At 35.1% G+C, this 25,906-nt stretch overlaps 5 protein-coding genes and 1 long non-coding RNA gene across 15 annotated transcripts in view; 2 read left to right on the top strand and 4 right to left on the bottom strand.

Annotated features, from left to right (window-relative positions):
• Positions 1–2,016, bottom strand: part of LOC105153867 (uncharacterized) — a 58,291-nt gene extending 56,275 nt beyond the window's left edge. For 3 of the 4 annotated variants that reach the window (XM_087412130.1, XM_087412129.1, XM_087412131.1), the window contains exon 1: positions 1,373–2,016. In XM_087412130.1, coding sequence (XP_087268256.1) covers positions 1,373–1,433 — 61 coding nt within the window. In that variant the 5' untranslated portion in view covers positions 1,434–2,016. The remainder of the gene's footprint in view (positions 1–1,372) is intronic. The other variant, XM_087412128.1, reaches the window with a different exon arrangement.
• A 3,438-nt stretch (positions 2,017–5,454) lies between these two features.
• LOC105153809 (Translocase of outer membrane 40) lies at positions 5,455–8,723 on the bottom strand. The gene is made up of 6 exons (XM_011068880.2): positions 8,291–8,723; positions 7,883–7,997; positions 7,497–7,750; positions 7,255–7,416; positions 7,029–7,178; positions 5,455–6,948 (listed from the first exon to the last, which is right to left on the bottom strand). The coding sequence occupies exons 1-6, from the start codon at positions 8,466–8,468 to the stop codon at positions 6,809–6,811; spliced, it is 999 nt and encodes a 332-aa protein (XP_011067182.1). The 5' UTR covers positions 8,469–8,723; the 3' UTR covers positions 5,455–6,808.
• Positions 8,724–9,159: 436 nt separating this feature from the next.
• mi (cyclin E-interacting protein minus) lies at positions 9,160–12,749 on the top strand. 2 transcript variants are annotated; one of them, XM_011068879.2, is made up of 5 exons: positions 9,160–9,578; positions 10,208–10,970; positions 11,050–11,328; positions 11,399–11,927; positions 12,044–12,749. In XM_011068879.2, exons 2-5 carry the CDS (start codon positions 10,219–10,221, stop codon positions 12,266–12,268), a joined length of 1,785 nt encoding a protein of 594 aa, XP_011067181.1. In that variant the 5' UTR covers positions 9,160–9,578; positions 10,208–10,218; the 3' UTR covers positions 12,269–12,749. The 2 variants fall into 2 exon arrangements, with proteins under 2 accessions (XP_011067181.1, XP_087268260.1); XM_087412134.1 differs by lacking the exon at positions 9,160–9,578 and adding an exon at positions 9,678–10,124.
• On the bottom strand, positions 12,538–21,175 carry tacc (transforming acidic coiled-coil protein). 6 transcript variants are annotated; one of them, XM_087412126.1, is made up of 8 exons: positions 17,914–17,945; positions 17,793–17,825; positions 17,479–17,713; positions 14,188–15,829; positions 13,806–14,107; positions 13,473–13,702; positions 13,061–13,372; positions 12,538–12,961 (listed from the first exon to the last, which is right to left on the bottom strand). In XM_087412126.1, the coding sequence occupies exons 1-8, from the start codon at positions 17,928–17,930 to the stop codon at positions 12,766–12,768; spliced, it is 2,967 nt and encodes a 988-aa protein (XP_087268252.1). In that variant the 5' UTR covers positions 17,931–17,945; the 3' UTR covers positions 12,538–12,765. The 6 variants fall into 6 exon arrangements, with proteins under 6 accessions (XP_087268252.1, XP_011067178.2, XP_011067176.2 ...); XM_011068876.2 differs by lacking the exons at positions 17,479–17,713; positions 17,793–17,825; positions 17,914–17,945 and adding exons at positions 19,905–20,055; positions 20,872–21,175; XM_011068874.2 differs by lacking the exons at positions 17,793–17,825; positions 17,914–17,945 and adding an exon at positions 18,351–18,455.
• Positions 16,471–17,465, top strand: LOC105153807 (uncharacterized). The gene is made up of 2 exons (XR_847134.2): positions 16,471–16,722; positions 17,356–17,465. It is a non-coding gene; the product is annotated as an uncharacterized LOC105153807 (long non-coding RNA).
• A 706-nt stretch (positions 21,176–21,881) lies between the features above and the next one.
• Positions 21,882–25,883, bottom strand: CycE (cyclin E). Its single transcript, XM_011068873.2, has 3 exons — positions 24,785–25,883; positions 23,721–24,330; positions 21,882–23,551 (listed from the first exon to the last, which is right to left on the bottom strand). Exons 1-3 carry the CDS (start codon positions 24,796–24,798, stop codon positions 22,805–22,807), a joined length of 1,371 nt encoding a protein of 456 aa, XP_011067175.1. The 5' UTR covers positions 24,799–25,883; the 3' UTR covers positions 21,882–22,804.
• Between the last annotated feature and the right edge of the window lie 23 nt (positions 25,884–25,906).

Genomic DNA, 25,906 nt, shown 5'->3' with positions numbered 1-25,906 from the left:
CTGTGGCTTGTTATCTTTATTAATAATTATTATGCGGTATTGATATATAATTGATATATAATTGATTGCCGTAGTGTAATATCTACGTAATATAATTATCTACCACAAACCGCAAATAAATGCAGTTGATCATAAACGGTCATTACGTTCGCACAGGTGATGACGAGAAAACCTCAACAACTATTATCGTAAATTAAATTAGTAGAAGATATGATTAGATTAATAATTATCATAAATAATAATAAATTCTGTATCAAACTAAGTTTACGAATACAATTTTATAATTGCATTATTTGTCAAAAAATATATAATATCTTCAAAAGTCCAGTTTCTCAAGACCGATTTAAGAACGGACTTACTTCTTTTTAACTCAATTCATAATTGTAGCGAAGTTAAACTAGTTAATATATATTTTGTATTTATTGTAATAAAATGAATTTGTTGATGAATAAATATAAAAGAATCAATTACGGCGATTTCTCTCAAGAATATTATTCAAAAATAGTTGAAGAGAAATTTATGAGAGATGCAACTTGTTGTTTTTATATTTTTGCAAGTATGAAGCAATTAAATAACGCGCTTCTTAATCCTAGATTACTATCTCGAATTAAGTGAAATCTTTATATTACTCTCAAATAATACTTATGATACTTGAATCAGTAGCCACGCATACGTAATTCAGAATATAAAATTCTCAAGAAACGTGACTTGTGCAAATGTTAATATTGTGCTCAAATTAAGGTATATGACTGTTAAAATTAAGCGCTTTTGTTTAGTGCCAAACTTTTTATTTCCCCAAGATAACAACCTATAAGATCCAAAAAAACATTCATTACATATGCGCAATTATACATTTGTAATTAGTTCCAAAATAACAATCGCGGAATTACATGTTACAATTGTTGTCATTCATTACTTATAGCATAACGTCGAAAGATGTCGGAAGGAAATTCGCGACGGATGCGACGAAGCTGAATGCAACTGATGGCTGTATCAGCCAGCAGTATGCATATACCGGTGGGCGTTATCGCAAAACCAGGGGCAGCGTTATCACTCTGATATCCAACATATATACATCCTTCACGACCGGCCCCTGGCCTCCAGTGACTCGCGGACCACCGGCTCAGTTGAGCGCTTTAGTGACACTGTGTACATGCTCTCTTTTCTTCATCTCGGAGCACGTTCGGAGATGCTTGCCTGCGAATCACAAGCTGATCGATCGATCGATCACGCGCCGTCAAGCGTCGCCAAACAGCTCAAGATTGATTTAAAAAGAGAGAGAGAGAGAGAGAGAAAGAAAGAGAGAGAATCCTTTTTTCTCAACTACCCTCCCTGAGCACGCGAGATCGCGAAAGGTGAAAGTGGTACTCACCGTATTCGCGGTGCCGGTACTTGGCCACAGGTTTGCCATCGTCGTCGCTCCTCCTCTTCATCTCGTAATTATTATCTCGTTTTTCTTGAGATCACTTGGTGCTTATCCTTCGTTGAGTTCCCGCTTCTTGTCCGTCTGACAGCTGCTTGTCAATCTGGAATTGGCACTATAAGCTAGAGACTTTGGCACTTTATTCTCGACTGCGAGGATGACTGCGACTACGACATTCTCACCTACGGAGGATTCACGCGTTCTTTATCCTTTCGTTGTCGCGCACGGAAGATGTAGAGAAGAGCGACTGAGAGATGCTGTGTGTACACCGCGATCGGCGACTAGACGAAAATTAAGATCCGGACTTTTGCTGGCTGTACGAGAACTCGCGCCACTGCTCTATGATCGGGAGCGAGGCTCATGTATATTATGTACATAGAGCAAACGAAGCAAGAGGAGGAAAAGAGATGGAATGAAAGGTAGAGGAACAGAGCTAGAGAAAAGGCGGTAAAACAAAAGGGGAAAAGAAACAGAAGGAGAATAAACGAGAGAGACGGAAAATGAACGAGCAATTGCGGTCTTAGCGGATGGCCGAAGCGATCCGAGTTTGCTAGCGAGCTGCCCGAGCTAAGTGAACGAAGGCGAGACGAAGATACCGCGAGAACGAATGCACAGAGACAAGGAAAGATGAAGAGGGGAGTGAATAAGTCGAAGAGTAGGACGAGACGAAAACGAGAGCAAGAAGGAGAGGAAAAGAGAGCGAGAGAGAGAAGGAATAGGGTAAAATAGAACAGAGAGAAAGAGAGAGAGAGAGAGAGAGAGAATGACCAATTCGAACTGTGATCGCAAGCGGAGTGGTGATTCGAGAGGGGAGAGTCGGTCTCGGTGCCTACTGCTTCATGCGGTGGTAGGAGCAGCGCGAATCATGCTGGGGAAAAGTATGGGAGTAGTAAAATCGCCACGCGGCGTGGCACGGTGTGGTTATTATCGCGCGAGTTCTATACCCATCTACGCGCGACGTTTTCTTATCAGTGCGAGAGGAGGGCTGGCTAGTGACCACCTCCTACCCCTTCCTTCTTCTTTTCAGACGCGAGGCATTGAGGCCGACTTTTGTGCATTACTTCGCGCTACATACATACATACATGTATACATGTATACATTCGTTAGAATTTTTTTATATATATACACATACGGGAATGTTATTTTAATTTATTGTGTTCTTATACATTATCCATGCGTTTACTATACTTTTTGGATTAACTGTCGCAATCAATCCAAGTATTGTTGTAATCACACTATTTGCTGAATTTTCTTATTTTATTATTAAAGCAAATTTTGAAGCATAAGTTTTAAATCCGAGTAGATAGAAAAAAATATATTGTATAAAAAGATATTTCTATGAAATAAAACTTTAATTACAGTTTAACTACATTAAATTTTATTAAATCTTACTTCAACATTTTTTGAAGATATGTATTAGCTTCTGTGTACATACTATATTATTAGTATAATTTTTTTATATAAATCTTTATCTTATTCTAGCTCTCTGAAAACATTTTGCCTCCAAGAATTTTCTAAATAATAAAACAAAATTAAAAGAATATTATATACATAGCAAAGGTCTATAGTACATAAAGAAAGGGAAGAGTGTTTACAGGATCGGCAAAGCTAAAGCGTAAGCAAACGGCTTGGCGACTGTTTCGAGAGTGCCAGGTTACAGATACTCGGCTGTCAAGGACAAGCCTGTCCATTCATTCGTCCGTTCTTATGATCGATCATTCGTTCATTCATTTATTCGCCAATTGATTATTACTAGCCTACATGTTATTTTTTTATATACACAAGTATTAATTTTATCAAGACATTTTAGATATTTTACTTCGAACTAACAACAAATTTGCTATTAAATGCAGTAAGCGCGTATCTAAAACCTCTAAATCAAATGGTGACTGTAATAAATGTCAAAATTCATTCCTGACTATATGCAAGTATAATATGATAATCCCCCAAGACTTTTACTCAGCATATCTGATAGTACTATATGCTATATTACTAAACGATACAACGTTAGTTATCGTGTTTTACATTACTCGTATTTTCTTATTCGATTAGAAGCGTCAAATCAATGTTCTAATTGCTATAGATAGTATAACATTCATATCATAACGAATAATTGATTACGTAATAAAATGTGATAAATGTTCACTCACCAGAGTCGTTGTATACTAAATACGCTCACAGTTATATACTGGAAAAAATAATAAATAATTATATATTTAAATAATTAATAAATAATTTTCACTTACAAATAAATAATTTTTAACTCACCAACTAATTGCAGTATGCTTCGCTCGTTGCAGAATCCGTTTTAACATCTCTATCATTCGTAACAGTTCTATCGAGAACATAATGAATTACCGTGATTATATGTATAACTCTGGTAAAAAATGATTGGTTCTAACGACACATACAGACATGTGTGTACTTGCACAGCATCTTTCGAGGGAATTATATGACATTGCGTGGATAAAATATCTATACGATGTCTATATATATCGCAACGTTCCTTAGATGCGGTGTTTTGTTTATTATATATAATAAAATATTAAGTATTTTAATTAACTCAATTAATCTGTGGGAAATTTATTGTACAAATAATATTATCATATATAAAATCTGTATTTATATTGCGCTGCATTAGTATATACAATCGCATTTTTACCGACGTGATACACCATAACAAGGTATGGTCGCACGGAGTTCACTTGACGAAACTGTCTCTCATTCGACAATCGTATTGTCACACATCGTATTATTGCGTTATATCGTATTCACTGACAAATATTCCATCAGTCGCTGTAGGTACTCGCGATAATAATGATCTCTTTTAACAACATTACATTTAATGAAAAGTTCTTATATAATTCTCTTGAAAGATAATAAAAAGAACATAAGCATTATTTTCGCGTCGCTATGTGTTAAAATCTGTACTTACAACTGTATTAATTCCAAACCAATATTAGAATCAACGTCGACGAAATCGTAGCGATGGTGGACACTTGAGCAATTGATACATTCGGGAGATCATTCATATTATTTTAATCAACACTTCCGTCACGAACTCATGCTGATTGTGCACTTTTAATGGATAAAATTTGCGAAGCGATAATCTCACATCATGTGTTTCGAATCGCTACTTTCAAATGAGAATTATATGCTCTCTTTCTCTTAATAAATTATGATAATTAATTAATGATGCTTCATTTGACCAGTTTTTATAAATATTTAAGCAAATACGTAAAAATAGGAAATTAAATGTAAAAAAAGAGACAGAATTTTTTTCTCACTTAAACTTCAAATTGGCACATCTATTCTATTTATTCTATCTAAATAATTGTAACGACATTATTAGAGAAATGTATCAAAAAATTTATCGAATAGAATATTATATATAATATAACAAATGATTCGTATAATTATAGTAATCAGTATATCTTAGCAAATACTAATTAACAATGATATACTATTAGTCATAATTTTCCATACAATATGTATAGTAACAACTAATATATGTTATATAATTGTTATATTACAAGTTATTGAGTTATATTATCGAACAGAAAATTATAACTAACAGTTTTGTTATTGCTAGTATTTGCTGAAATTAATCAATATATTATATTATTAATGCAATAAAAATTAGTAACAATATTTCCAATTTCTTCACATTGATCATTGCAGAGATAAACTTTTTGTCCTAATCTTATCATAAATAATATGAATAGTTCAAAATATTTACTTTTAAAGTAGTATTTTTAAAGTGAATACAACACTAAAAGAATCTTGATTTATTTGCTAAATGATCATATATTTCACATGCATACTATATAAACACAGTTCATCATAAGCTTTTAGTGATTTTTGCACTAATTGCTTATTGTTTTCTTCAGGAAATGAACTCGCAACTGCATGCTCTAACTTCAAGACTCAATCCATTCGACCAAAGAAGCACATAATGTACCTGTATATAAATATCTTTTTTTATACTCTAAAGAATAAACGATCAGAGATGTTTTCACAAATGCTGATCTTGTTCAACAATACACAATTTTATTCTGTCGTATCTTACAATAAAAATGTATACAAACAGATTAAAGAGTAAGAAACTGTGAATCTCTCCGCACGTGCGAATGCATCAAATCGGGGATTGTATATTGTATTTCTATTTATCTTTTTCTTATCTACACAAACAAATTTTACATCATCATCGAAATAACTAACAAAAATGTGCGTTGTAATAAGTTTTGCCAACAATTTTTATGAATATTACACATGTTTACAATTTACAGCGTTGCATCTATATGTAAATCAAGTCAATACAAATATTACTCTCTAATCATTATTTTAATTGTGGCACATAACATATCGTCTTTTTTTCATATATGCATATTTACAATAATTTTTTTCAACAATAGTTAATGGAGTAAAAGTTTAAATATATGAACACGAAAGTTCACGAACCATTTGTTATTTCGTAAATTTTCAACGTGAGACCTATATCAATTAATGGGTACATTCAGCAATAAAATAAATCTTTTTAAATGGTTTGTATGATAAATGCATTGCATTTATAACTAAGAAAATTATTACTCAAATAAATGCTATTACATACGATTTATGATAAAACCATATATATTTTATATATTTATCATAAATAGAAAATCAAAAAAACTGATCATATGTTCAGAAAATGACACCAGAAAAATGACCCTTTTTTTTAAAGATTTCACTACTTTGTAAATATATTTCTACATCTTTGATTATGCGATTTATGTTTATAAAAATGTTAGTAATTTAATGAAATTAATAAAATAAAAATTAATAAATAAAAATTGAATTATTTTTTAAAGTTTCAATTACACAAATAAACTTTTTTTTAACGTTTTACAATTTAATTCAAAATTAAATTGTATTAATAACAAATTAACACCTTTGTTTTTAGCAATTGTTCAAAATGAATATAAAAAATACGAATTTTGTCATGCTAAGTACGATATTACAACATTTCATTTGCAAAAATATATTTAAATTTTATGATGGAAAAAGTATCTAACAAAAGTTATGTAATCTTACGAATATCTTAATGTTTTATAGACAGATTATTAGATAGAAATAAAAAAAAAACAGACGGTATATTAAAACGAGAAATCCAGTCTGGAATCTGTATAGATCATTTAATCAAATTAACACGATCGTTGATAACAAAAATTGTATTTTTAACGAAACGATATGTTCTGATAACCATTAAAATCAGAAAGGAGTCGATATGATATTGTAGATTCTAAGATTACACGACTGTTCGACTGCACGTAAAGCGTGTAACATATAATCCCCCGATTTCCTTTGGATCCGCATTTTGAAAATTGCATAGCCGCATATCGTTCTTAACCAATGATTAGGCCACAACCTAATCTAAATTGCTGCTTGCTGTGATTGATCATACCACTGAGCGCGAATGAGAATGGCAACGGTTGTAATCTCTTTTCTAAGACTGCTCCTACTGTCCAAGTCGTATCTACGCTACCTATAATATACCAAAAATTAAATAAAGATTATAAAATTAGATAAAATTATAACATTTTTGAGATAATTGTGAATACATACCTTTAAACACTAAATCTGCTTTAGGTAAATCGACTTGATAAGCAATTGTTGCTGTCGATTCTTGCATTCGTGCATTAATTTCTAACTCCACGCCTACTTGTAATTGTTGACTAGCTCTTTGATGGAAACAAAGGTGACAAGCAGATGGACCTTGGAAAATAATTATTTAAAAATTAAAAAGTCATATAAGAGTATCAGAATAATTTATACTACTATTATTACTTACTAATGCTACCGCTGAATGTAGAGTCACCATTCGTATATCTCCCTGCAGCAGATAGTAATGCAATTTGTCCACCTGGCAAGCCAGGTCCACGTTGGTATGCAAGCTCACCGCCTAATGCAAGCGATGGTGTTAAACTTTGAAGATAATGTAAAACAAGAACACCTAAAAATATGTTCATAATATTAACACAGATTACATATATATATTTTATAACACAGATGTTTTCCATATTATCATCTTACCAGAACCATTAAGAACGTCTGGATTGCCTAGTGTTAAAGAACAAGTATATGCATCCCCTCGATAATCAGCTGTCATTTGTACAGCAGTAAATTTATTTCTTTGCACTTGCGCTGCCAATTTTCCTTTGAGTCTTGAACCAAATTGATGAAGAATGTTGGCATTAAGATTTCCACTTGGGTCAATATCACCCAATAATATAGGATATGCTTCTGTAGGTGAAATTTGTTTTGTGCCAACATAAGTTGCACCAAATCTGAATAAAAGGATCCAGGTTTATGTTATATAGTACACATATAAATAAATATATATATGTTTATGTTATATTGTATTATAGAGCATATCGATATTAACAAAGCAGATATTTTCGTCCATGCTGGACATTTACCTGTAACCAGATTGTATTACAGAACTCATGTTAATAGTATGTGAAATATGGAAATGGTTACTCAATCCCTTATTGACTACTAATTTTGCTCCTTCAAAATTTATAGGAAATATATCTGGAAATATAAAATATAAATTTTTTTGTCCTACGTAACACAAGTACACAGAAAGCATAAATTTTAATTTAGAATATTGGAAAATATTTATCAGAAAGTATAATATAAATTATAAGAAAAAATATAATGAGTTTATTAAGGAAAATGTGAAAAATCATATATTAATTATTGGTCGCCAAGGAAATAATCTATTAGAAAGTTTTCTGTGATAAACTGGAAAAACACGAGAAGCAATCCGAAGAGAAAGCAGGGAGTACTCGAGAATCGTGACATGTAAGCCTTTGACAAGATACCTTTACACTTTTTGTGCAAATCCTCGATGGTACCCGGGTTCTCAATCTGACTGGACGCTTCGGTAGGCGCGTAAATATCCGTTGACGGATCCGGTTTCCCTAAATTCGGCACTAGTTCGGGACCCGGTGGCGGAGGTGGCGGTGGAGGAGGTGCGGAGGCAGCCATCGCGTTTCCCATTATTACAGTCTTGTTAATACAAGATTATTGAATCTGTCGCGTGAAGATTGCTTTTAATGCCTTTCGTCGAATCGTTCGACCGGATAAGTCGTGCTGAATGTTTCAATGTGTATTTACACGAGAAAACCAGGCCGGATCACTCTTTACGGGTTATACGGTACGGCGTGTTTCGTCGCCATTTGTAAAAGATAACCACAAAATTTCTATGATGAACGTGCTCGGCTCGGCGCGAGTGTAACGCAGGGATACCAATGCACGAAAAGAATTTTCACGGAATTACAGGTCTGTTCAAGTCATTTCTCGCCCAGCAAATGAACATGATTGGTTCTGTTATTTACAGATCCAACCAATCATATTCAATCGCTCAGTGAGTAAGCTAGCAACTTTGTTCGGTTTAAACGCGTACAATTATAGGTCTGTTCGCGTTGCATGAAATCTTCAAATATTTTTTCACTTAAAATAAGATAGACATATATTGTATTTTTCTTAAAAAGAGAGAACGCGAAAATACTGAGTGCAAAAAGTGCAAGCAACGCAAACAGATCTTTATATCAACTTTATGCTTTCTAGGAAACACTATGGTTCAGCAGAAAAAGCAGCTTTGCAATTATTGTAAAATTCTGTAATATGATTGATCTCTTTCCTTTAGTTTTTCAGTGGTTTCAGATTTAAATGTATAAACCATTTCTGTGGCTAAACTAGTGTACACTTTTTGTAACTTCAAGTAAGATAGATGTATATGTTTGATAATTCGTCGAAAGCGAGAAAGAAAGTTCTAGTGCAGTCCAGTGCAAGAACAGAAAACAGTTAACAGACCATATGTTGCAGCTATATATGTCGTTATTAAAGATAAGGTTATTAAACTGATCATTACATTCCATCGAGTGTATGGAGTGGGGGGACAGTACGCAACAGTAGAATTATCGTGATTCGCGGGGATTCGAAAAACAAATAACTTGGCCTACAGCCTATATAGCTAGTGTGTAAAGTGCGTTATCGAACGAAGTTCATCCGTCGTCTCGCGAATGAAAAGTAATATTTTGTGAGGAAGGAACAGACGTATGTGAAGAAAGAGAGACGCTAATCTTTTGGCTGTCATTATTCTGGAATGTAAGTATATGCTATATATACTTGATTTTACACACATCTCATATATATATATATATATATATATATATATATATATATATATATAAAACGCATATTACGACGCACTGAATATGGCGTTTTGTTTCATTATCAGATACGCGTTTAGATTCATATCATACTTTTATGTACTTTTATCAAAATGAAATCACGCTCGATTTCTTGAATGATAAGCATGCACACATGCATGCTGCTATGCTTGCTTTGATGCATGTAGTCTGATAAATAATTATGAAATTAGCAATTATTTCTTTTGATTAATGCATGCAAGGAAATAAGCTATGAAGTAATCCATAATAAATATAAAAATTATATGCAGCATGCAACGCTCAATGTATGAACGAATTCTAGCATACATCAAGGCAGGCATGATTGTATGCATGCTCATATCATTCAAGAAATCGAGCATCGTGTGAGTCCATCTTTACTTTCATGAAACATCAATAGAATAGTATATTAGGATTGATAAAATATACACAAAGAATTGCCAACAATTGAAGCAGCATTTGGGCATGTACATGTTTTAAAAAAATTTGATAAGTGTTGCACATTGCTAAATTATATTGCAGTGTAATACTTTTCTGAAATTTTAGATAAAAAACATATGGATTGCTGTTTTACCAATCAATATGAGAACTCTCAAATTAGAGAGACATTCCCAAATGTCTCTAGTCCAGAAATGTTTGATAGTGATACCGAAAGTGATACATATAAGAAAAACGTTGAGGCATTAACCGACGACAATAGTACATTGTCAGTGATTCCTCCTCAAGAACCTACTCAGGCTGAATTGATTGCAAAATCAGATAGTTATATGCTGGTTAGAATTAATAAGTTTTTGAGTGGTGTCCCACCTCCGCCAAGACATACGACATGCCAAAGCGATTGTTCTGATTTTCTACGACACATTTATGAAAATCGTCGATTGTTTTATATTGGATGCCCATTATCCAATGGAAATTCAGAAACTACGGAAAGCACAAAGCCCCAGCAGCAGAGACCCATAGAAACTAACAATAAGAATATTTCAATTTCGTATCAATGTGCAAAAGGTACTCCGAGGAATTTGACTAATGCTTTTGATGCTTGTGATTTGTCAGCTGATAGTGCCGAAGATACAAAATTAGGCATAAACAATAGTGATTGCGATAATTTTAATGTACAATATAATGTTCCTAAGGAGATAAACAATTCAGTTAATACGATTAAAGAAACAGTTACAGTTCTACCAGGTGTAGACAAAAAGTCAGATTTATCTCAGGAACATTCTCCTCTTCTTTATCATACGATTGGTGAAGAAGAGGCTAAAGCTTTAACGTGGCCTCAGGCTTATTCTCACAAGTTCCATGGCATATAGTAAGTTCAATTTATTACAGCTTTTAATTTCTAACCATAAAGTATAATTCTTTTAATGCTTTTTTTTTTTAAATTTCAGTTATAACAGAAGCAGAACTGTAGAGGAGTTTGAGAATTTAACAGTTAAATTGTGTGAAAGATACATAGGAGCTGAGACACAATCTACTTGTAACGTATGGTTTTCCAAACAACCACCGGGAAGTGCGAGGAAGCGAAGTTTATTGATGAAACACAGAAATGGTCAAAGTCCAGAGAAGAGATTGACGCATTTAACCAAAAGGCGTAGAACTTTCTGTAGCGCTAACTTGAAAGGATTGGGACTAATCACTGATAAAAGGCAGTTAATGATACCAATTAAGTATGTATCTCATTAAAAAAATATGATAATTAATAGAGTATAATTATATATATGTATTTTTTTATAATAGGAAACTTACACATAAAAAAGGAAAAAGTCCTAGAAGTAAAAGTCTACGTGGTAAAAGTCCAAGAGGTAAGAGTCCTCGAGGTAAAAGTCCAAGAAGTTCAGCAAAGAAGAAAGTAGTTCGGAGACTAATGCTAGATGAGTCAAGTCCATGTAAATCAAAATTAGAAACTTCGAAACGTGCATTATTTCAAAGTCCCCCATCAGATCATGCTGGACCTAGCAAATTAGTAGGTACAAATAATACGGATACTCAAAAAATTAAACGCGTTTTATTTTCAACACCAAAAAAGAACGAATCTGAAGATGCGAAACAAACCTCTTCAAAAGAAGAAAGTAGAAAAAGAAAATGTGAGGAAGAATTGCAAGGGCCACGATTGAAATGGGCGAAAAGCTTATCATTTGATTGCATGCACGAAATAAGAAATACGTCAAAGGTTACGTGGGATAGACATTCGTCGAGCAGTATTCTTTCGAAAAATGAAACGTCTGTCAATCAAGGAAAGAACGAACTAAGCGATACTCATAGAAAGGTTTGTATCGTTAATTTTTTTTTATGCTCTATATATATTTGTTTTATTATGCTCTATATCTATATATATATATAAAATATATATTTGATAGATATAATTTTCTTGTTTATTTCTAGAAATTACTTTGGGCAGTTGCGGAAGCCCTACGAAGCAAAGGCATTGGCATGAGTCATCCGAAATTCAAACAATACGCTGCAAATTTGGCACGCACAATCAAAAAATTTATGCCCGATCTTGAAAATAGAAATATTCCACGAAAACCTGGAAGTACAAGCGATCGTATGTTAAAACTAGCCAAACATCACGTACTGTTTCTTATCGATACTAGGCCAATAAATTGACAGTACTCATTAGTACAATTAGTAAAATTCAGGAAGTTGTGAATGAAAGATTTAATCTTTCGCAAACACAGGACATTATTAAAATGACCAAATATATGGGTGCTTATACCTTTAGCCGACGTGTGTTTACACTATGATTTTTATATAACTTAATAATATAAGATAAAATGTGTTACGGTAATGAGGTAAGATTTAAAAATTGGGATGTGTATATTGTTACACCCGCATACAGGGTATTGAACATTTTTTATCGCATAAATAAAAATGTGTTTTTAATATATAAGCACAGTTTTATTAGCTTTAAAATAGTTATATTTCACAACTTATAAATAATTAATAAAAGGCGTTTTTCTGAAGTAAAACGCAATTTGCAATAACTTTACGAGTTAATGCAGTATACATACATCAATCGTATCTAACATATATTTGTATTTAAGACAGTGAAGGACAAGTAAAAAAATAAAGACTAATCGCGCCATAATCGCGATACCTCGTTTTCATTCCGAGTTTCCGTGACCGACCCTGGCGATAACTTCATCTAAGATTTTTGCAAGTTCTTTATTTTCCTTAGATTTTTGCTCCACAAGTTCGGCGAGCGAATTGCTTTTAAGTTCTGCTTTCCTTATCATTGCATGCAATTTGACTGTTTCCGCTTCATTCTGTTTTCGTATTCCATCCAATTCTAGATTAGCCCTAAAATATAATAATATGATATTAAAATATATCACGATATCTCTTATTTCGAGAAATATTGTATGACATATTATATATATGTCTATATTAATAGTGTACTTTTCTAGTTGAGCCATTGCATGTTCCTTGAGTTGATCGTATCGCGTTTCCAATGTTTTTATGGTTTCTACATTCTCCTGGATACTTTCTTTTAGTACAGTTTCATTATTTTTATACACTGATACAACTCCTTTAAGTCTTTCATACTTTTGATGTACATCGTTGAATGCTGCTTCCGTATTAGTTAGATGATGGTTTGCTGCTTGCAATTCTTCTTGCAATTTTATCTTGTCTTGTTCGAAGCTTGTACGATCTCTTTCTCGTTCTGTGAGTAATCTGCTAATCGATTTTTCGTATTCTTCCACAACAACCCTAAATCAATTGTTCTCATATTTTATTTAATTTAAATTAATTTATTTTGAGTAAATTATTTATTTAATCTAAATGGATTTGTTTTGAATAAATTACTTACGTCATTTGGGTTTTGGTTTTTATTTCTTGTGACATTTGTGCCTGTAGTTTATTAATTTTTTCCTGAAAGATTGCTTTCTGTCTTTCCAATTCTACTTCGTGTTCCTTTTTCTGTTTCTCCAATTCTTCTTCCAATTGTAATACCGTCGTTCTTACAAGTTCAAGTTCTTTACTCATATCTATATGATCAATAAGTGGTGCGTCTGATTTAGGCTCTTCTACTGGTTGCTCCTGAATAAATTTTGCTTTTAATACTTGTCTCATGATCAAAATTTAATATAAAGTAGGTACTTTATATGGTAATTAAAGATGCAGATAGTAGTTTTACACTTACATTTTTTTCTTGAACTTCCTCTGACTTTTGGACTGTTGCATTAGGAAGAGGACTATAAAAAAGCAGCCTGTCTATAGCTGCTATGGCAGGATTACGTTTTGGTGTACCAACATCAGGAAGTGGCGATTCATTTTTGTCATTTTTCTCTTCGTTTATTGTGGCATTTCCTTGAGGCAACATGCTGATATTTGATACCAATGGGTCAAACTTAACATACAAAGATTCGGTTCTAAGGCGATTTGTATGGGTAGGATTATTACTTCGTGCTAACAAAAAATCAAATGTCGAGGGATCTTGGAAAACTGAAAAAACAATAGTATTCATATATGTAATTAATAAATCTCAATAATAAAATTACGAAAAAGAGTTTTCAATAACTTACATTCAGGTGTTGCACTGACAAATTGATCTGTCTCTTCCGTAAATTCAAGTGAAGGATTAAGTAGCTCATTAGTAACTTTTTCCACTGTAGATTTTAATTCTTCAAAATGTCCATTGATCAATGACAATGTAGTACTTTGTCTTTGAGGTTTAAATTCCTCGTATTGTTCTTCATCTGGTGCAAAGTTGATATCTATCTCTTGTAAAGTAAGTGTACGATCGAGAATTTCAATAGATGTGTCTTTTTTACTATCACTCGTCGTAGGTGCACTTTCCACGATACATTTTTCCTTTTCTATAATTACAGTTTCTGATGAATTATTTTGTTTTTCTATAATATGGGTCTCATTACATATGGCAATTTCTTCTTCAGATAATTTCTGTACTCCATTCAAAACTACGCTATTTTCTACCTCTAAATCTTTTTTATCGACACTTGTCTGTAAGTTTTCTTCAACTTCTGATGTTTTTGGTTCTATAATACTGATATTATTTGGTAATAGTATGTTATCTTCCTTATCTGATACAATATCTAATTCAGACAACTCTTGCTCCTTGATAATTTCGTTCGTTTCAGTTTGAGTAATAGAATTATTTACAATTACTTGCGATGATACACACAATTTTTGATCAAAATTGTCGGAAGGTGACAATACAGTTGACGTATCCTGTTTAAACTCTGATAAAGTTTGTATACTCGTTTCTTTCGTTTTACTACTGTCAGTATGTTCTAATGGTGAAGATATATTGGATATACTAGATAACGAAAGATCCGCATATTGCGCTAACGGGGATATGGACGGAACAGAAATTTCGGTAGGACACGACTGTGGATCTTCTAAGGATAGTGTTTCGGCGTTGCAATCGTTTTTTACTGTCTGTTCTTCATTAAGCGCGATCACATCGAAAGTTGTATTATTGGATGAAATAATAGTTGTTATATCCAACTGATTATCATTCACATTACTTGTTGGCAGTGAATCCTTTATAAGATTACTCACAATGTTGCACGTTTCAATCTCAGTTACTGTAGCACTTTCCTGTAACGGAATATGCTTATCAATCGATTCTTCTACTTGTAGTACGTATTCTTCCGCAGGAGGATATGAAGTCACAAATTGTGAATCTTGAACGGGAAGTGTGTTATTAGATGATCCCAAAATATGCGTTTGATTCAAAGGCGTTGTCTTGCATAATTGAGAACTTGTCTCAATCGCCGTTTCATTATCGGCGTTGTCTAAGAAATCTTCGTTAAGGGAACAATCTCTTGTGGGAAACGGTACCTCGTCTACGGCCGATGTAAACGTCTGATCTTGACTGAGATCCTGACTGTCGTGTTCACTTCCTAAATGGATGTCTGCACACGCGAGGATCAAATCCTCTACACCGGGTATGTTGGAGTTCACATATGATGTGTCCGCTACGTTATCAGGAGTTTCGGGTGTCGAATCGGTACATATGCCGCTACTGCTTTTGATACTGAGAGTACTGCTGAGACTATGGAAACTGCTGGCCGACGAAAGACTCTCCGGAGCCAAGAGATTTTCCGTGACCGATCCTACATCAGCAAACTCGCGAGCAAAATGAACCTTGACCTCATGCTCTGCTGTCTTTGGGAGAGTCAAGGGAGTATCGTTGCCGCTCTGAAAATAAAAAAAATGCGTTAAGATATTTTACGAGAATACCATATCTCTTTCTTTTCTTTCAGATTTAAATGAAGCGTCAACACATAATGGGCGATTTATGAGAATTCTTTAATGTATAACAGAAATGTTTCATGTCCGTCGGATATCTTTTAGTGAAAAAACTTTCCTCGCGATTTTTACTTGTCATAAAGATTTATGAACAATCACGTCAATCTATGCCAAGGAAAGTTTGACAGAAAACGCCTTCGAAAGCGTATACAACGCAATATACCATCAGCGTGGGCGAAGGAGACGTTCTTGGGCTTGTGGCACGATGCAAAAGTTTATGGATATACTCCATATTACGCCAATCGCAACCAATCTGTAATCTGCGAAATATCAACGCTTACTGACTAAGTCAGACTTCGCTAAGTCAGCTGACAATCCGAGATCTGACGATTTTCGTAAAAGAAATTGCGTAATCGCTTCACGCCTCGCTCAGGCTAATTATAAGACATTGAGAGAGAAAGGCTTTAGTAGTGCCAGTTCCGCTCGCTTTTGCAAGACGACAACTACGGAAATATAATCTGTCTCAATAACACTACAGTTTGCTCTATACCGAGCAAAGAGAAGCTGAAAGTCGTGGATATTTGTTAACTTACAGCAAAATGTGCATCGATATAGCGATATCGATTTAAGGCGTGCGGCAGTTCAATACGGAAGAACATGGAGTTACCACAAAAAAAATTAGAAGACTACAAGAATGTCTTCCCAAAAAAATCGTAATAGTGAAGTGAAGAAATGTAATAGATGCATAGATTCGCTAGAAAGAACATTCACTCAATTACTATTCCGCATTAGCTATATATTCATAATTAAATTTAATATTATATATACTACTGTGAAAATAGGTAGGAAGGATATTGTTCATTTTTTTGTATTTTATAATGAGAAAAACAACGAACATTCTAACTCTCTCTGATTGAGAAATAATACTTTCAAACACGCGATTGTATTTCACGCGATAACTAACCAACTCATTGTCAGTTTCTGCACGTATTATAAAATGATGAGACGTTAAAGAAAATAATAATTAAATGTTTTATTAAACGCATGACAAAATTACCTTTAAAAGAAGATTTCCCATGACTTTTCGAAGAATCTTCACTTTTAATTGTCATTAACGTATAACATGATCCCATATTTATACGCGGGTTCAAAGAACCCTATAATAAAACGATTTCACTTCCCCTTCTATGTTTTTACCCTTAACATGATTTTATCCTCTGCCAAACAAATATTATGCCGTGCACGAATAATTTTGAAATTAATACAAATAATCTTTGTTATTCTGAATTTTTTTCTATGCTTTCGACACAATGCACAGTATTCGATCTGTTTTTACGATTCTATTTCTTAACTGAATATCAATATTTTTTATGATCTTTCTTTCTTGTTCAGGCTCATGACTCATTATAAAACATAGCACAACTAATCATTATCCTTGAAAAAAAAAAATATTTACTAACATCATTTATTTTCAGAAAATAGAAAACGGGGATTGCATCAATAGACAGAACGTAAAAACAACATGAATCTAATTTTCTGGAAAAGAAATAAAAAACATCAAGTATATAAAGTAAAAAAATGAAAATTTAATTTATTACGAGATACGAGTGTTTTGCGATCCTTATTCGGAGATCCTTGTTCGGCGTGTTCTTGACATCATCGAGATTGCAACGCAACCGTCGGAATGACTCATTCTCACTTGACCGCGCTGACAGAGACTTCATCACTATCTCAGGGTGTGTCTCTCTCTCATCCCTCTGAGATAAGCAACCCTCTCTTCTTAATGTGTATTTAAACGCGGCACTTGACACTTTAATGCGAGCGATGATGTTTCTAAATTTAGGTAAAACGCACAGAGCATACATAAGAAGAAATTGCACGAGGAGGAACACGTATTTGTTATCATATTTACATTGCGTTATTAATACTGAGTTGAACATTGACCCTTGGAAAAAGAAACAAACAATTTGAAAAACATCAATTAACAGAGAAATATTATCAAATGATTGTACCGATGATAAAAAAATAATTACATATGTAAAAAAATCATGGAGAGGTAAATTTATGTAATATCTGTCTAAAGTCAATTAATAGAAGAGAGTGCTCCATTAAAAGAGCGATCATTAAAAAAGAAATTAAGAAAAAGAGAGCAAGTGATAAAAGAAATAAATAAACAAATGTCAATCGAGTTTCTTTTCTAATCGATCGAAGTACACGACACCTATCGTTGTGACATATTTTTGAGGTCGTGCATTGGAGTATATACGATGCGAAGATATTCTTATCTTCTTATATTGAACGTTCGTTCCAAGGAAAAAGAAAAAAGGAAGATGTTCCGCGCGAAAGAGGACCCAAAATTAGGGCCTGGTGGCGGGAGATGAACAGCAGATATCTTTAGTCGAAATTCTAATATTAGCCCAGCGCGTTCCTAGTCGATACTCCAGACGTCCACTGCCACCACTACTAGTACCTATCGCTACTACTACCACCAACACTACTGCCACCGTAATCGTCAGATTGACACACTCGGCAGCACGACGCATTGTACATTGTACGTGCATGTGCACGCGCGAGGTGAGACGAGACGAGACGAGACGAGACGAGGCGAGGCGAGAAGTCGTCCTCAAGAGGAAGAGACTGAGGGAAAGAATAAGACAACAGGGAATCGCCTTACCTTTTACAAACTAAATAAGAAATCCTCGGCGTCAGGGAGAGTGCTTCACACAACGTTGTCGCACGTCAACCGGACCTTCGGCAAAAGCTGTACCGCGGATAACATCGCCTCCACCATGCCACGATGATGCGTACTAACACTAGCTGCACCGAGCCATACCGTCCAGCCGCGCACACGCCGTACGGACATTATGCCGCAAAGATCACCAACTATGGAAGTGGTGGGAACAGGATTCTCGACCATCGAGCCGCGTAAGAGTCGCACAATCGGTGGACGGTGTGGCGCTATCTGGAGCGATGGGAATACACTTGGTAACGGAGCGTCGCGAGATAAGAGAGATAAGTATAGCTAGAGAGCCAGCCATAAGCCATTCCACTCCATTCCACTCCAGGCGAAACTTCCAAGAGGAAGGACATCAGTACGAGGAGCAGCGGTGAGACGATTCGTCATTCGATGAAAATGAAAATATCTTTTACATCGCCAATCAATATCTGTAATATAGTCGCAATGTTAACGCATGTGCGAATAGATAAATAATTACAATATTCATGTTCATCCATACAATCGTTATTCATATAATAAATCGTCACTCGTGACGTAGAATTAAAGATACGGGGTAACGAGATAAAGTATTGCTCTGCGCCGTAAATAATTCCATTTATATCACATGATGTAGAAAAATATGAAAATCTATCAAATGAAAATATTTGTACAGAGGAAATGGAGAAATTTAATAATATTCTAAAAAGAAATGAATGGAATATTTTTGATGAAGAAATTATTGAATATTCATATTCAAGCCTGTTTATACAAGATTTCATCCACAACTCCTAATTCTCAATTAATCGATTCTTAATCAATTTTGATTTCAAAATATAATATTTCAATTATCTTTTTGTAGCGGATGTATTGGAAGATTCAGCGTTAAAACTCGAATCGAAACGAACAAATCCGCGTTCTTCATGTGTGTCAAAGAAATGCTCCCGCGTGGCGGGAAGCAAAACTTATTTTTGTTTCAAGGTACTTCTGGAGATACGAAGTTTATTTATAGAAATACATTCTCTCCGGTCTGACTGTCAGCCGCGTAAATGGAGAAGGAAGCGCGAAGAAGGATTTACAAAGAGAACATGCGAACGATAAGAGCGGGCGGTGCAAGATCGGTCGTCGTCGTTTCCTGAAAGCGTACTATTAATCTCACGCAAACGAACGTGAGAAAAGTATCATCTCGTGAAAGTGCATATATTCCCATCACGCTTTTCTCATCGTCGGAATAATTTTTTCTTCTTAAGCATAGGAAAAAAAAAACAAAGAAAAACAGTGCAAAAATGATAAAATATTCGATAACAGTACCTTTCGTCGAGAAGGATGAATTGGCGAAGAATTGTGGAGAGTCGCGGTTATTTCTTTCAGTACGATTCTTGTGCCTTCGCGAACAGATCCTCTTGGGCTCGACATTCTCAGGCTCTTTCTCTTCAATGCAACGAATATTTATCTTGATTTCCTGGTGCGAAATATCGTAGATAATGCCACTTTTATTTTAATCAAAAATATATTTGAACAAACACACAAGAATATTTAAACGTTTTCTTCTACATGTATATTGTGTGTGTGTTCCTATTACAGTAAATAGACGAAGACAATATAGGGAATATATTGTACATATATTTTTATTAAATTTACTTAAAAAAATGTAATCTATTTTTTTATGAAAAAACCTGATTCTTTTGAAGTTTTGAAAAAAAATCATTATTTGCGATGTCGACCAATCTCCGATTAACTTTATCAATTATTTTTACATTATTTCTTTAAGAATAATATACGAATAAATCTATTAATCTTAAATTAATTAGTAGAATTATATTTAACATGTCGGAAAAAGTTAAGAACAAATTGTATAGAGATTTTGTCATAAGCGATTCTACCGATCGATTTGTGTCCATTTCTAATTTCTATCAATTTTAATAGTAAATTGAACCGAGGTTAAAGTTAATCTACATTGGTGAAAATGAACATTAACGGAAATCATCACCCTATGATTTCGAGAATACGATGAGACGACAATGTCTTACAAGCCGGGTCTACAATGAGTCGGTAGTCTTACAAGTTGGCTGCTGGCCAATTTTCTACCAATTCACCGATTTCGATCAATCCACCGACCATCCATCTTTCAGACTCGCTTCCGATTCACTGACTCAGTGTAGATCCAGGCTTGGAATTTCGTTAACAGAATTAAAAATCTTCTCCGTTCCTCTACCCTTTCGAAAAATCAGTTCATCGGAAAAGATCACATGCAAAAAAGAATGAAGATTTGACTTACAGAAAATTGAAACACTCGAGATCGGCAAAGCTCTTGTACTTTCACTCTCTAGACTTGCTTGGAGAACAAAGAAAGTTCTCTTTACACGCAGAAGCGTGTTTACACTGATACTTCTGTCACTTGAGATGTCACCGGCACAAGCGATAGCAAGCGATAGTGACGAATGTGGCAATTGCAATACCGGTAATCCGACAAACACCTCGACCACGTAAATTCCTAATGTATGCATTCAACTTTCACATCAACCGTCAACATCAACCAGTTCCGTCCAGTTACAAGTCTGCACAAGTCTGCGACGCGAGCAAGCTGAAGCAAGCGAGCGAATTCGTTGCGCGTTTCACGATCCTTTGACTAACGGCTGTAAGCAAGCCGTTTGATAAACTTGAATGTGAATACACTGACGAATCAGAGTGCACCGTTGCGTTTAACTAGCCGACACACCGCGGCGCCACTTGTAACAGTTTCGAGTTTCCGTCGCAATCGGTAAGGTAGTACTATCGAACGTGATCGAATCGATCCGCGATACTAATCGATCATCGTTCAAGTTGAATTTGAAATCAAAAACCTGCGGATCCGTTCCCGCCAATCGCATCTGTTGCGCCGCGCACCCGTATCAATCAATAGCGCTATCATGTTCGTTTTCACTTGTCTATAGATTAATTTTAATCTCAATTTAACTCACTTTTTACCTTTTTTCGATTCTAAAAGTTAGAAATAAAGAATAAAGAGTGAATTGAACCGAGATTAAAATTAATTACTAAAAATGGACATTAGTCGTGCTTAACTGAATTCTCTCTTTGACTCGTTGGCATCTAAATTTATTATTTAAATCGAGGAATATACAAAAAGGATGATCATTCGAAGATTGTTTTATCTGCTGTGAATCTGTGATCGTTTGCGAAACGCTGTACTTGTAGTATTTTCTCATACAATTATATCGCCACGATGAATTCATTTTGTTATTAAATGACTGAAATCATTTGAATGGAACAAATTTTTTTACAATAATGTAAGTTTGCAAAATATTTATTGTCAAACTCATCATACAAATATGTATAAACTGCCACGTTATTACATGCCAGGCAGTGCAAATTCACCACAAAATTTTAATGCTTACTCATTAAAGGTTATTAGTCTTTTTTTTTATTTTAATTAATCGTCATATACTTAATCCATGCACTCATCCCTCACCATTCATTCTCAATTTAAGGATATAAAGATATTGTTTTTAATAGACTTTCATAATATATTGTACATAATAAAAAACGCATTCATTCGGCCAGGTAACGCACCGCCGTAATACATTGTATTACAATAAAGCGAGTTATATAAAAGAATACTATTCACAATGCTCTCTTTCGAAAAACAGGTAAACATTATTTAAGGACACTTGTTGTAGGCAGTTAGTATTTTTCTTCTTACATTCATAAAGTTTATAAAATAGCAAAGACAAAAAGAGTCTAATCTATTAATGTAAGACTAAAATTTTATTGTATTGAGCACAATCACAGAAAGTAGTCCACATATGGCTGCTATTTAAAATGAATTGGTAAATGTACTTTGAGAGGCATTTATAAACAATGCGAGCCATAAAGCACGCTTTTTCAAGTGTCTATAATAAAATAAGTGATGTTGAATTAATTGTGTTATTTTATATATGATCATTTGAAAAATGTTTGATATCTTGTACAGAGTTTTATTGCTATTTCGAAAGTGCAATCGTTCAGTACCAAAGATGCGATTAGGAAGCATCGTATTATTTACAATAACGTGTCAATAATATTATCAGCATTTCCCCAAATCTGCACGTACTTTTTTCAAAATAACTCATGTTTCTATCTGAATTATCGTACTGTAATTCGCAACTATATAGTAAATATGTATAACACTTTACCATATATAATGTATATGCGAAGAGATTGTAAATATTTAGTTATGTATAAGGATGTAATTGTGGTGTAGGGCATGTTGATAACGGAGAACTTTTTTGATTACTAGACGGCGGAGTTAAAAGACCACTCTCATTTGGGCTTTGTCTACCAGGTTCAACATTTGTATCCGAATCGTTCACATAACCACTCGGGATTTCTCCAGCTAATCGTTGCTGCGCCTTTTCTAACATATTCAAATCGACCACATGAGTCTGTATGCGATGTGATTCGTCTACAACAATATTAGGTACAGTGGCCTTTAGTCCGGATCCAGAGTGTGATTCTACAAGCGTAATCGTAGATCTTAAAAGAGACTGGGAGTCCTCTTCCGCGACGGTAGTAGCAAATGCTGTAAGCCATTTGACACAAGGAGCAAGCTGTTCCCATGACAATCGGGATACTCTCAATGCGCATTCTCTTCCTTGAGTATGATAAATTGCTGCTGCAGCTATGTGACTATATGGAAACTTTAAACAACCTTCGTCCAAAGTCGCCAGATCTAATAATTGAGCTGCTTGAGAATATTGCAATCCACCATACTGTGGATATATGAAAGTGTTTGGTTTAGTTGAGTCGCCTGATTCAATCTGCATGTAAATATTGAGCCATCCTGGAGCAGTTATCGGGGACAGATTCCATCCAAGTCCTTTCAAGATCATTAACTCTTTTCCCAAAATTTCTTCTTCTGTGCAGGCTCCATCGGTGACATATGCAAATTCCGCGATTTTAGGTGGATATATTTCTTCAACCTGCAAAATTATTTTTCATTTTTTAATTTTTAATTTACCTTGTGTTACATTGATATTTTGAGATTGCAAAAATAAAAACATAATAAAATTTTATTTTACTCCTTTTTCTCAACTATCATATATATGTACATAAATTGTAAATAAAACAAAAGTAACAAAATTTACGAACCTTAGAAGCAATAAAAAGACAAGTTATTCCTATAAGTTGCAACTGGTTTTTAGGTACGTCGTGATGAATAGACAAATATCTGTCTATGTAGTCCATAGCGAGATAATAAGTCTCTCTATGTAATTTATACACCTCACAGACTTCAATCAACCAATCTAATAAAATGGCTCTCATTCGTGGCTGTAATGTTGGGTGCCTCTGGAACATTTCTGGATCCCTTTGAATTAGAGTTTTCTGGTCCCCAAGGCACATGAGAGACCATACTTGGGAGCCATCGGCCCATGGTAGAGACGGAAGTGGACTAGGTCTAATGGATGTGCTATTGGAGGCTGAAGGCGTTAAGAAACAAGTTGCACTTCTTAATTCAGACCATGTTGCAGGCTCTTGCTGTTCTTTTAACGGAGATGTCTGATGTTGGGGAGTACATGCAGCATCTACTGATGGCGTGGTATTGCAAGATTCCGTGTACGAGACATGAGACAGCGTAGGTACTTTACTAGGTGGGTATATGTTTTCTGAATCTTCTGAGAGTTCTGTCGTACGTCTCTTGCGTTTCAAAGATTGGGCTTTGCCTCCTTGCAAATAAGTTTGTGCCTTCTTTTCCTGCAAACTAAATATAGAGGAAAGATTCAGTTCTCTCTATGCAACGTTCTTCCATATCATCTACCTCTATCAATTCAATTTATATAAAATAGACGGTGTAAATAAATCTTTCAAGATATTATTATTTTTTGTGATATACAAAAAGGTTGAACAGTTATCAAATAATTTATGGAGCTAATATAGTGTTAATTTGCAAATTTAAAATGCAAATAACGCTATCTAAACGACTAAAAGATAACAAATTATTACATCGCTGAGGGAAAGTTGCTAAAATCTCAGGAAAGAAAGTAACTAAGGAAAAAGGTTATAGGCGTGAAGTTTAAGTATGGATAGAAAAAATACATTTTTGATCGAGCAATGGATAGGCATTGAATCGATTTCATTGTAAACTAAATGATTTGGAGACCACAAAAGAGAGATATAGCTGAATTTTAACATGAAATGGAATATCGATCACTCACCTGCTCTGTGGCATTTTGCCGCCGGATTGCCAACGCGTAAGGAAAATATTTGGAGCCGGAAAAAATTTTTTCCAAGTGTACACGATAACGGAGACTCTTGGAACGAGCGTGCGATGAATTTTTTCAATCCAGGCGCAACAATTTCCTTAGGAAAATGACGAAAAGTGGAGGAGCGCGCGAAGTCTATACGCACCCGATCGCCATAATGCACGTTCTCTTGGCCGTCTTTGATTCACCGTATCGACTTACGATTTTCGTTCGGAGTCGATTTCGGTAGTCGGAAAATTCATTAATCTCGCCTCTGAACTATTTTGCAGCGTGTGCAAGTCGCGAATCGATGATATTCCGAGAAAAATAGAGGACGTGGATCTGGAAGCGCGGGAGAGCAGCGCGCGAAACGACGACCAACCGGACCAACCCCTGTACGCCCCGTAACGCCCTCTATATGCGCCACATAACCTCAAAGGGGCAAATTTTGGAAATATTGGTAGTAAATTTCACGCACGATACCGTCAGAATACCTCGACTCCTGAATCTTTATCCCTTTCGCGCGTCAGTTTTGATTTATCTGTCGACCGAAAGGCGACTCCACGATGAACGTTCTTCCGCAAGGTATACCTGCGTTCAGCCAGCTCGCTTGGGCTAAATCAGGCCAAATGTCGCTTAGTGCTTAGTACAGCGATCGACGTCAATGACGCAGGCTCCTAGGGACGGACGCAAGTCCAGAGAGTTTCGTGAACCATAAACGAAGTCCTGTATACGCAGTAAGCGAAGGCCCGTCACAGCTACGCGTCGCGCACGCGTCTCCTCGGCTGGTTGTTGCCGCTCTCGTCACGCGGATATCACCCTGATTTGCACTGACTTCGCCGTCGGAACGGAGCAAATGTGAACACCCTCGCGTGTAGATTAACTTATTACGGTTGTTCGCTCGCGGCAGATGACGGAAGACGCGAACGCGAACGCGTTTCTGCCGTGACGCGGAACGGAGTGAACTGCCGCCTGCAAATTGGCGTTTCGCGGGAACGCCGACGGCCGAAGCGATGGGCGCCACGCCGCGCTGCTATCCTCGTCACCGATTGGTCGAGGCGCGCGGCACAGCTGGCGCTCAGCTGATCCGCCGTA

This window comes from Acromyrmex echinatior, chromosome 12 (assembly GCF_024713525.1).
Source record: "Acromyrmex echinatior isolate Ae372 chromosome 12, ASM2471352v2, whole genome shotgun sequence".
NCBI classification, from domain to species: domain Eukaryota; kingdom Metazoa; phylum Arthropoda; class Insecta; order Hymenoptera; family Formicidae; genus Acromyrmex; species Acromyrmex echinatior.
This window is presented reverse-complemented; position numbering and strand designations above follow the sequence as displayed.

Excerpts from the sequence above, each read along its gene's own strand:
- LOC105153809 (XM_011068880.2), bottom strand. The coding sequence starts at position 8,468 with ATGGGAAACGCGATGGCTGCCTCCGCACCTCCTCCACCGCCACCTCCG. Across the intron at positions 7,751-7,882 it reads GTAATACAATCTGGTTACAG|ATTTGGTGCAACTTATGTTG; the intron begins GTAAATGTCCAG and ends CCTTTTATTCAG. Across the intron at positions 7,417-7,496 it reads AGACGTTCTTAATGGTTCTG|GTGTTCTTGTTTTACATTAT; the intron begins GTAAGATGATAA and ends ACATATTTTTAG.
- mi (XM_011068879.2), top strand. The coding sequence starts at position 10,219 with ATGGATTGCTGTTTTACCAATCAATATGAGAACTCTCAAATTAGAGAG. Across the intron at positions 11,329-11,398 it reads CAGTTAATGATACCAATTAA|GAAACTTACACATAAAAAAG; the intron begins GTATGTATCTCA and ends TTTTTATAATAG. Across the intron at positions 11,928-12,043 it reads TAAGCGATACTCATAGAAAG|AAATTACTTTGGGCAGTTGC; the intron begins GTTTGTATCGTT and ends GTTTATTTCTAG.
- tacc (XM_011068874.2), bottom strand. The coding sequence starts at position 18,430 with ATGTACAATGCGTCGTGCTGCCGAGTGTGTCAATCTGACGATTACGGT. Across the intron at positions 14,108-14,187 it reads TGTCAGTGCAACACCTGAAT|TTTTCCAAGATCCCTCGACA; the intron begins GTAAGTTATTGA and ends TTGTTTTTTCAG. Across the intron at positions 13,373-13,472 it reads AAAACCAAAACCCAAATGAC|GGTTGTTGTGGAAGAATACG; the intron begins GTAAGTAATTTA and ends CAATTGATTTAG.
- CycE (XM_011068873.2), bottom strand. Across the intron at positions 23,552-23,720 it reads GTCTTTTTATTGCTTCTAAG|GTTGAAGAAATATATCCACC; the intron begins GTTCGTAAATTT and ends ATAATTTTGCAG.